This window comes from Rhinoraja longicauda, chromosome 41 (assembly GCF_053455715.1).
Source record: "Rhinoraja longicauda isolate Sanriku21f chromosome 41, sRhiLon1.1, whole genome shotgun sequence".
Classification (NCBI taxonomy): domain Eukaryota; kingdom Metazoa; phylum Chordata; class Chondrichthyes; order Rajiformes; family Arhynchobatidae; genus Rhinoraja; species Rhinoraja longicauda.
In genome coordinates this window covers 8,747,065-8,758,604 of record NC_135993.1, presented here as the reverse complement: position 1 = coordinate 8,758,604, position 11,540 = coordinate 8,747,065, and the positions used below count along the sequence as shown (strand labels likewise).

The 11,540-nt window shown below is 53.4% G+C and overlaps 1 protein-coding gene across 1 annotated transcript in view; it reads right to left on the bottom strand.

Moving 5' to 3' along the window:
* Positions 1 to 3,689: 3,689 nt before the first annotated feature.
* LOC144611740 (protein FosB-like) overlaps positions 3,690 to 11,540 on the bottom strand; it is an 18,752-nt gene continuing 10,901 nt past the window's right edge. Inside the window, exon 4 of the mRNA XM_078430973.1 lies at positions 3,690 to 3,746. Coding sequence (XP_078287099.1) covers positions 3,690 to 3,746 — 57 coding nt within the window. The remainder of the gene's footprint in view (positions 3,747 to 11,540) is intronic.

The following is an 11,540-nucleotide window of genomic DNA, read 5'->3' as shown; positions in this document are numbered from 1 at the left end:
GCGATCCCAGTACACTGGCACTTTCCTACACACCAGGGACCCTTCTTCAGACTAGTTTAGTTGAGTTTATTGTCACGTGTACCGAGGTACAGTGAAAAGCTTTTCCCTCTGTGCTATCAAGTCAGGGGGCAGACGGCACACGATTACAATCAAGCGGATGTAGACACAGAATGCTTCAGTCTGAAGAAGGGTCTCGACCCGAAATGTCACCCATTCCTTCTCTCCAGAGATGCCGCCTGACCCGCTGAGTTACTCCAGCACGTTGTGTCCCTTAGGGCCGAAGGGCCTGTTGAGTTTACGACTCAATGGGAGTTGACAGGAATAAAGGATTAGTGTCAGATTAGCACAGGAAAGAGTGCTTGATGGTCAACAGGCCAAAGGGCCTGGATCTGGGCAGGACCCAAGCCTCCCTCACGCATTGAATAACGTCTTAAAGTTAATTGAAAATAAAATAAAATAAGCAGCTTCTGATCTTTCTGCCAGCTGGCTCTCGATAGATCCGACAAAGATCCGTTTTCCAGTGCTGCACTTGGCTGCACTACCAGAGAGAGATCTACAACTGCGGCTTATTCCCCATTCCAACATAACCACTCAGTCACCATACATCATGTCCACACCACATCCATCTGTCTGTAAACTCAAACTCGCGTTTGTTTGTTTGTCTGTTCATGAACTACAGCCAAAACGGTGCACAATAGCGTGACAATTTCAGGCCCACCTTACTCATTATCGTTCTTTTGGTGCTAATGGAAGAAGTTTCATTGAAATGAGTGTTATATTTTTTTTAAGTTATTCACATTTTAAAGTTTAAATCTATCTCCTAGGGAGGGAGGGGAGTGGAGTGTGGGGGAGGGGGAGGAAGGAGGAGGGGGAGGGAGGAGGGGGAGGGGGGAGGATAAGAGGGGTGAGGGGGATGGGGTGGGGGGAGAAGCTTCATTGAAATAAGTGTTATATTTTTTAAAGCTATTCACATTTTAAAGTTTAAATCTATCTCCTCGGGAGGGAGGAGGAGGGGGGGGGGGGGAGGGAGGGAGGAGGGGGGATAAGAGGGGTGAGGGGGATGGAGTGGGGGGAGGGGAGGGGAGGGAGGAGGGGGAGGAGGGGGTGCTGCACCAATGCAGGAGAGATTTAGGCCACTTGGTCTAGTTAAGAAATAAAAGTCGTAGGAAAAAAACTGCAGATGCTGGTTCAAAGCGAAGGTAGACACAAAATGCTGGAGTAACTCAGCGGGCCAGGCGGCATCTCTGGAGAGAAGGAATGGGTGACATTTCGGGTCGAGACCCTTCTTCAGACTGAAGCATTCTGTATCTACATCCGCTTGATTGTAATCGTGTGCAGTCTTGCCCCTGACTTGATAGCACAGAGGGGAAAAAGCTTTTCACTGTACCTCGGTACACGTGACAATAAACTCAACTAAACTAGTCTGAAGAAGGGTCCCTGGTGTGTAGGAAAGTGCTGGTGTACTGGGATCGCTGGTCGGCACAGACCCAGTGGGTCTCGACCTGAAACGTCACCCATTCCTTCTCTCCAGAGATGCTGCCTGACCCGCTGAGTTCCTCCACCATTTTGTGTCTACCGAAGAAATAAAAGCCGCTCTGTTTAAAATCCACCAGCTCCAGTCATTCCCCTGATCTCATTGTTTTCTGACCCAACTAATGGGTTGAAGGGGCCTGTTTCCACGCTGTGTCTCGAAAGTTAAACGTCTAAAGCTCTGAGTTATAGAATCGTCTAGCGTGGAAACGGCCCACCCAGCCCACACCGACCACCACGCCCCCATCTACACTTGGGGTTGCCAACTGTCCCGTATTAGCCGGGACGTCCCGTATTTTGTGCTAAGTTAGTTTGTCCCATACGGGACCGCCCTTGTCCCGTATTAGTAGGGTTGCCAACTTCCTCACTCCCAAATAAGGGTGACGTCACCGCCCCGCGCCCCACGTGACCTCACCCAGCCAGCGGCCACGTGCTCCCGCTCCACCAATGGCGGCCGCCATTGGTGGAGCGGAAGCACGTGGCCGCTGGCTGGGTGAGGTCACGTGGGGCGCGGGGCGGTGACGTCACCTTGTCCCGTATTTGGGAGCGAGGAAGTTGGCAACCCTACCTTACACTAGTCCCACCTGCCTGCGTTTGCCCCGCATCCCTCTAAACCTGTCCTATCCATGGACCTGTCCAAATGTTGTGATCGTACGTGCCTCAACTACCTCCTCCGACAGCTCATTCCGTACGCCCACCACCCTTAAATGGGGGAAAAAGCTAGCCCTCGGGTTCCTATTAAACCTTTCCCCACCCTCACCTTAAACCTATGAGTTACGGCAGCAATTCAGGTCTCCGGTAACCGATAAAATGACAGCATTTACCCCTGGATGACAACAGACAATAGACAACAGGTGCAGGAGGAGGCCATTCGGCCCTTCGAGCCAGCACCACCATTCAATGTGATCATGGCTGATCATTCTCAATCAGTACAATCAGATGACAGGGAAGGGGATGGGGGAACGGGAGAGGGGGGGGTGGGAAAAGCACTCTTGGGATCTTAGATCAACAGACTCACTGCGAACAGACTCAATGCTCGATTGTAATCATGCATTGTCTCTGGCTGGAGAGAACGTATCAAAAAGCTTTTCGCTGTACCTCAGCAGTGCTGCAATGTTAATTTTTTAGGTCACTGGTGGCCACGGTTAAACTCCCCGCTAATTAAAATTTGACTTTTTTTTGGGGGGGGGGTTTTACAGAGGTTTGTCGCTCCGGCAGCACTGCAAGCCCCTGTACCTCGTTAGACACGTGAACTAGGCGGCTCCACAACGCGGGGTTAAAGACCACACGCGCATCGGTTAAATTCCTCGCTGGTTCCCAACGTCCCTGCAGTCGAGTTCGAAAGCTCTGCAACTTGGAAACTTCTCCAATAACAAAGAGGACAAAATGTCCTTGGCAGGGAATACAAAGAGACGGAGGAAAGTGCTCTCCCAAAGCCAGGCCGTGTGGGAATAGTAGGAGGGGCGCGATTCAGAAGGTGTGGGATATTCCCCTGTTTCGAGGGCTTGAGGGGGGGGGGGCGGGCGGAGGTGGTTTTGAGGGACCTTGCTGGAGGGCGAAAGAGGGCGCAAGGAGGGCCAAGAGAGGGCAGAAGCCAGAACCAGGGGTCACAGTTCAAGAATAAGGGGGTCGGCCATTTTGGACTGAGATGAGGAATAACTTTTTCGGCCAGAGAGTTGTGGATCTGTGGAATTCTCTGCCACAGAAGGCAGCGGAGGCCAATTCACTGGATGTTTTCGTGAGAGAGTTAGATTTAGCTCTTAGGGCTAATGGAATCAAGGGATACGTGGAGAAAGCAGGAACTGATTTTGGATGATCAGCCACGATCATGTTGAATGGCGGTGAAGGCTTCTAGGATAGTGTTAATGTGCGGGGATCGCTGGTCGGCCTGGACTTGGTGGGCCGAAGGGCCTGTTTCCGCGCTGTATCTCTAAACTAAACCCTTACTAATCAAGTTCCTGTCAATCTCCGCTTTTAAAATACCCAATGTCTTGGCCGTCTGTTGCAATGAATTCCACAGATTCATCACCCTCTGACTAAAGACATTCCTCCTCGTCTCCTTTCTGAAGGTACGTCCTTTTATTCGAAGGCTGTGCTCTCTTATTCTAGGCACTCCCACTAGTGGAAACACTCTCTCCACATCCACTCTGTCCAGGCCTTTAGGACTGCATGTCATTGGAGAGCCAACACTGTGTCAAAAAACCCAGGCCAGGAGTCTAGAGAATGAGACAAATCACTAACAGTACAAAAATATAAGTTCATGATCAAAAGTGATAGGAGCAGAATTAGGCCATTCGGCCCATCAAGTCTACCACGCCATTCAATCATGGCTGATCTTTCTTTCCCTCTCAACCCCATTCTCCTGCCTTCTCCCCAAACCCCGGACACCAATGCTGGAGTAACTCAGCAGGTCAGGCAACATGTCCCATCTACACTTGTCTGAAGAAGGGTCTCGACCCGAAACATCGCCCATTCCTTCTCTCCACAGATGCTGCCAGTCCCGCTGAGTTACTCCAGCTTTTTTGTGCCGATCTTTGGATTAAACCAGCATCCGGAGTTCCTTCCTACACCTGTCCCAGCTACACTAGTCCCACCTGCCCGCGTTTGGCCCATATCCCTCTAAACCTGTCCTATCCATGTGTCTGCCCAAATCCCTTTAAAAGGTTAGACACAAAGTGCTGTAGTAACTCAGCAGGTTTGAGCTGAGTTTGAGTCCGAGTTCAGTTTATTGTCACGTGTACCGAGGTACAGTGATAAGCTACTGCCGCGTGCTAACCAGGCAGTGGAAATACAACGCATGATTACAATCGAGCCGTTCACAGTGTACAGACGCATGAAGAGATTAACGTTTCGTGCAAGATGCAGGGCAGGCAGCATCTCTGGAGAGAAGGGATGGGTGATGCTCCAGGTCTCGACACTTCTAGATAAGAATGGTCCTGTTCAGAGAATCATTTAGAGGGTCACAAGGTCATAAGATATAGGAGTAGAATTAGGCCATTCAGCCATCAAGTCTACTCCACCATTCAATCATGGTTGGTCCATCTCTCCCTCCTGACCCCATTCTCCTGCCTTCTCCCCATAACCCCTGAAACTCGCACTAATCAAGAGTTATCGATCTTTGCCTTAAAAATATCCACTGAATTGGCCTCTGCAGCCGTCTGTGGCAAATAATTCCACTAATTCACCATCCTCTGACTAAATTGCGCTTTATTCCGCATTAGTGGGTTGAGATAGTGGGGTTTAGTTTAGAGATACAGCGTGGAAACAGGCCCTTCGGCCCACCGGGTCCGCGCCGACCAGCGATCCCCGCACACTAACACTATCCTACACCCACTAGGGGGCAAGTTTTACATTTACCCAGCCAATTAACCTACAAACCTGCACGTCTTTGGAGTGTGGGAGGAAACTGAAGATCTCGGAGAAAACCCACGCAGGTCACGGGGAGAACGTACAAACTCCGTACAGACGGCACCCGTAGTCGGGATGGAACCCGGGTCTCCGGCGCTGCATTCGCTGCAAGGCAGCAACTCTACCGCTGCGCCACCGTGACCGGGCTGGGGGAGATGGAGACAGAGAGGGAGACCCCAGTGCCCACCAGCAGTGACAATAACACCCCTGCCCCAGACAGCACCAGCACGTGAGAGATAGCCGAGAGAATTCGCTTCCTACACTGGCTATGTTTTGACAGGCAGTTAAAGACCTAAGCTGATGCAATTTCCACACTCATTACCGCAGTGTAACAAAACCCCCTTGGGACGGGACGGGCAGAGAGAGAGAGAGAGAGGCCATCCCCATCGTTAAAGTGAACTTGCAACTCTCTCCCCTCCCCCCACCCCCCCCACCCCCCCCCACCCCCCCATCTCCCTTGGGTTCGAGACACTGACCGCAAATCAGAGAGTTGAAAGTTCAGTCGGGGAAAGTTCCCAGACTCTTTTAAACCGAGTAATAGGCGCTTAAAAAAATGCCAGTGTAGGAAACGAGCTAATCCACATTATCCCACACACTCTGGAGGTCAATTAACCTTCAACCTGCAGGAAGGAACTGCAGATGCTGGTTTACACCGAAGATAAGACACAAATGCTGGAGTAACTCAGCAGGTCAGGCAGCATCTCTGGAGAGAAGGAATAGGTGACGTTTCGGGTCGAGACCCTTCTTCAGACTGAGAGTCGGGGGAGAGGGAACTGTGAGATGCAGAACAAATGGATGCGAGTTTGGGTTTAAAACGTGGGTGTGGAGGCAGAGGGCAGGGGAATCCACAGAGCAGGTGCAGCAGTCACACACACACACACACACACACACACACACCACACACACACACACACACACACACACACAGACACACAGTCTCACACACACACACACACACACACACACACACACACACACACACACAACACAGTCTCACACACACACACACACACACACACACACACACACTCACACACACACAGACACAGTCTCACACACACACACACACACACACAGTCACACACACACACAGTCTCACACACACAGTCTCACACACACATACACAGTCTCTCACACACACACACACACACACACACACAGTCACAAACACACAGTCACACACACACACACACACACACACACACACACACAGTCACACACACACACAGTCTCACACACAGTCTCACACACACATACACACAGTCTCTCACACACACACACACACACACACACACACACACACACACAGTCACAAACACACAGTCACACACACACACACACACACACACACACACACACACACACACACACAGTCACACACACACACACACACATACACACACAGACACTCACTCACACACACACACAGTCACACACACACACACACACACAGTTTCTCTCTCACACACACACACACACACACACACACACACACACAGTCTCTCACACACACACACACACACAGTCACACACAGTCACACACACACAGTCACACACACACACACACACACACACAGACACACACACACACACAGACACACACACACACACAGACAGTCACACACACACAGTCTCACACACACACACACACACACACACACACACACACACACACACACACACACACACACACACTCACACACACATACACACAGTCTCACACACACATACACACAGATAGTCACACATACAGACAGAGACAGTCACACACAGACAGAGACAGTCAGACACAGACAGAGACAGTCAGACACACAGTGAGCAGATGGAGCAGACAGGCAGTGACCAGAGATGCTGCCCCACAGACACTAAGATTGGGGCTCAGTATTGACCCCCAGCTGTTGTGTGGGGGTGGGGGGGCTTCCTTTGTAACAGTGCGTTTTCTCCCCCACCTTTCTCCCTCCCCCCCCCCCCCCCCCCCCTGTCCCGAGATGCCCAGCTTCTCCCACATCTCCAGGGAGATTTGGTTTAGTTTGGAGACACAGCGTGTGGGTGGGAAATGTCAGCTCCGAGCTGTGACTGTACAGTACTCTGTTATGAGCTGCCCTCTGACACCCCCTCAGCCAGGGCGATTGGCACCAGGCAAGAAAACTGGGTCTTACCAGTGAATGACTGGGTGTAGTTTAGAGATACAGTATGGAAAAAGGCCCTTTGGCCCACCGGGTCCATGCCAACATCGACCACCCATTCACCATGCTATCTCACTTTCTCATCCACTCCCATCAGACCGACGTCCATCTACAGAGAGCCAATTAGCCTACAGGCCCACACGGCCTTTAGGATGTGGGAGGAAACCGGAGCACCCGGACAAAACCCATGGGAACCCCCACAGAACGAATTTCCATAACACATGGCAGAGTCATCTGAGCAAATGTTCAGAAGTGATAGGAGCAGAATTAGGCCATTCGGCCCATCAAGTCTACTCCGCCATTCAATCATGGCTGATCTATCTCTCCCTCCTAACCCCATTCTCCTGCCTTCTCCCCATAACCCCTGACACAAGAATTATCTATCTCTGCCTTAAAAATATCCACTGACTTGGCCTCCACAGCCTTCTGTGGCAAAGAGTTTCACAGATTCACCACCCTCTGACACTAGACAATAGACAATAGGTGCAGGAGTAGGCCATTCGGCCCTTCGAGCCAGCACCGCCATTCAATGTGATCATGGCTGATCATTCTGATTGAGAATGATCAGCCATGATCACATTGAATGGCGGTGCAGGCTCGAAGGGCCGAGTGGCCTCCTCCTGCACCTATTTTCTATGTTTCTATGTTTTTTTAAAACCTGTGCGTCTTTGGAGTGCGGGAGGAAACCGAAGATCTCGGAGAAAACCCACGCAGGTCACGGGGAGAACGTACAAACTCCGTACAGACGGTACCCGTAGTCGGGATCGAACCTGAGTCTCCGGCGCTGCATTCGCTGTAAGGCAGCAACTCTACCCTGTGCCATTCCCCTACCTTCTCCCCATAACCTTCGATGCCATTACTAACCAAGGACCCATCGATCTCCTCTTTAAAAGTACGCACAGTCGTCTGCGGCAATGAATTCCACAGACTCACCGCCCCCCTGACTAAAGAAACACTCCAGAGAGAGGTTGGGCAGCCTCGGAGTTTATTCCAGGGGGTGCAAGAGGACGATGGATGACCTTGTAGGAGTGGGTCAAATTATGAGTGGAATAGACAGGGCGAATGCACACAGTCTTTTACCCAGAGTAGGGGAAATCGAGGACCAGCAACCCCCAAAATAAGGGACAAGGGGTGACGTCACCGCCCCGCGCCCCACGTGGCCTCACTCAGCCAGCGGCCGCCATTGGTGGGAGCGGGAGCACGTGGCCGCTGGCTGGGTGAGGTCACGTGGGGCGCGGGGCGGTGACGTCACCTTGTCCCGTATTTTGGAGTGAGATAGTTGGCAACCCTAGTCTAAGGCTACGCGATTCCATGTGTTGGAAGAGGACTCTTCTTCTGCAGATGCTGCTTAGTTAGGATGAAGCCGGAGTGGGCAAAGGGCCCTTCGATGGGGGAGCAGGGCTAGCCAGGGAAGTGGGAGGATGAGTCAACTCAGTCTTTAACCAAAAGCATATGGGCCGGGGAGGTTTAACCTCGGGCGGTCCCAGGGAGGAGGGGGGGGGGGGGGGGTGAACGTGCCAACTCCAACGAGCGTGGGAAACGATGGGAATAGCCGGCAGCAGACAGGACGAGCAGAGGCCGCCCAGCGCTGGGCCCAAAGGCAGGGACAAAGAACAGGGGGGGGGTGGGGAGGGGAGGGGGGAGGCTTGTGGCTCTGTTTGATCCGAGAGGAAGCAGCTGTTTAGCAACGGCACTCAGGCAAAGAGAAAAGGTTTGGTGCGGTCAGTTGACTCGATGCTGGTGGAGGGGTGGGGGAGTGACGGAGGGGTGGGGGAGGGGTGGGGTTAACAGGTGGGGGTGGGGTGGTGGAGGGTGTGGGGTGGGGCGGACGGGTGGGGGAGGGGTGGACGGGTGGTGGAGAGACAGAAGGGTGGGGGTGGGTGGACGGGGTGGGGGAGGGTGGTGGAGAGACAGAAGGGTGGGGGGGGGGGGGGAGTGACAGAAGGGGTGGGGGGGGGGGGGTGGGGGGAGGGGGGAGTGACGAAGGGTGGGGGAGGGGGGAGTGACAGAAGGGTGGGGGAGGGGTGGGGCGGACGGGTGGGGGAGGGTGGTGGAGTGATAGAAGGGTGGGGAGAGACAGAAACGGTGGGGGAGGGGTGGGGTGGACGGGTGGGGGTGGGGTGGTGGAGGGTGTGGGGTGGGGCGGACGGGTGGGGGAGGGTGGGTGGAGAGACAGAAGGGTGGGGGAGGGGCAGGGTGACAGAAGGGTGAGGGAGGGGTGGGGTGGACGGGTGGGGGAGGGGGGGAGTGACGGAAGGGGTGGGGGAGGGGGGAGTGACAGAAGGGTGGGGAGGGGGGGGTCGGGGGCGGACGGGGGAGGGAGGGCGGTGAGTGACAGAAGAGTGGGGGGAGGGGTGGGGTGGACGGGTGGGGGGAGGGGAGGGACAGAGAGTGGGGGAGGGGGAGGGACAGAAAGGTGGGGGAAGGGTAGGGGAGGGTGGTGGAGGGACAGAAGGGTGGGGGAGGGGGAGTGAAAGAAGGGTGGGGGGGGGGGGGACAGAAGGGTGGGGGAGGAGGGAGTGACAGAAGGGTGGGGGAGGGGTAGGGGAGTTCCGGTGTGGACGGAATGTTCCGGTGTGCGGATGAGGTGGACAACCTTCCCCGTGTTTGAGGGAAACTTCGGGAAGAGTCTCTGGAGTAAGATTCCAACCTGCGGCCTTCAGGTGAAAAAACGGGCACGATTCGGGGCAGAGGAGAGGGTCCTTTGTCGCTCCTTGACTCAAGGCACGGTGGTGCAGCGGTAGAGTTGCCGCCTCACAGCCCTTGCAGCGCCGGAGACCCGGGTTCCATCCCGACTGCGGGCGCTGTCTGTACGGAGTTTGTACGTTCTCCTCGTGGGTTTTCTCTGAGACCTTCGGTTCCCTCCCACCCAATAGACAATAGGTGCAGGAGGAGGCCATTCGGCCCTTCGAGCCAGCACCGCCATTCAATGTGATCATAGCTGATCATTCTCAATCAGTACCCCGTTCCTGCCTTCTCCCCATACCCCCTGACTCCGCTATCCTTAAGAGCTCTATCCAGCTCTCTCTTGAATGCATTCAGAGAATTGGCCTCCACTGCCTTCTGAGGCAGAGAATTCCACAGATTCACAACTCTCTGACTGAAAAAAGTTCTTCCTCATCTCCGTTCTAAATGGCCTATTCCTTATTCTTAAACTGTGTGGCCCCTTGTTCTGGACTCCCCCAACACTGGGAACATGTTTCCTGCCTCTAACGTGTCCAACCCCTCCAAAGACGTACAGGTTTGTAGGTTAATTGGCTTTGTAAAAGTGTAAACATTGTCCCTAGTGGGTGTAGGATAGTGTTAATGTGCGGGGATCGCTGGGCAGCACGGACCAGGTGGGCCGAAAGGGCCTGTTTCCGCACTGGATCTCTAAACTAAAAAAACTAAAGGCCATTAATCTGTTGGGCCTGTCATTGGATTTAATTCCCTTTGACTCATGTCTTGACTCGTGTTTTGGCTCGCTCTGTGCTAAGTGCTGTTCACAAAACAAAAAACCTTCTAGACTTCTGGCACTGGAAGCAAAATTCATTGTTCACTCAAACGACCTACAACAGCAGAATACAGTGTTGATCAGGGGAGGTAGCATCAACATGACTCCATTAGACAGTGCGAGCGCGTTTACACAGCTCGTGTTTGTACACACTGGGGGAGTACAGCTGCATACACACGCGTACACGCACACACGCACACACATGCGCGCACACTTCTGCCCCCGTTGATTGATTTAAAACGATCGATTGAAAGATATTGCAAAGGAACAGGCCCTTCGGCCCACCGAGTCAATCACCCGTTCACGCCATTTCTATGCTATCCCACCTTCGTCTGTCCATTTCCCACCACAGAACCTGCCCGGCCCACTGAGTTCTTCCAGCATCTTGGTTTCAATTTGGTTTTGAGATGCAGCGTGGACGCAGGCCCTTCGTCCCACCGAGCCCGTGCTGGCCAGCAATCACTGGTTCCGTGTTATCCCACTTCCTCGTCCACTTCCCTCCACACTAGGGGGCGATTTGCAGAGGGGCCGATTAACCTACAAACCCCCGCGTCTTTGGGATGTGGGGAGGAAACCGGAGCACCCGGAGCAAGCCCACGCGGTCCCAGGGAGAGCGTACAAACGGGGTTAACACCAGAAGACATACGAGCAGAATTAAGCCGTTCCGCCCCATCGAGTTTACACCCGCCATTCATTCACGGCTGTCAACCCCATTCTCCTGCCTTCAACGGCATTCAAAACCTTTCACACCCTTAAAGGGTCACTTCAGGTTAAAAACTTTCCACCAAAATAATGGAGGTCTTTGCCCTGACCTGTTAACTCTGTTTATCTCTCTACTGATGCTAATTGACTGGTAAGGTGGCTCAGCGGTAGAGTTGATGCGCTAGAATGCCGAGAACTATATTCTGCACTCAGATGGACTC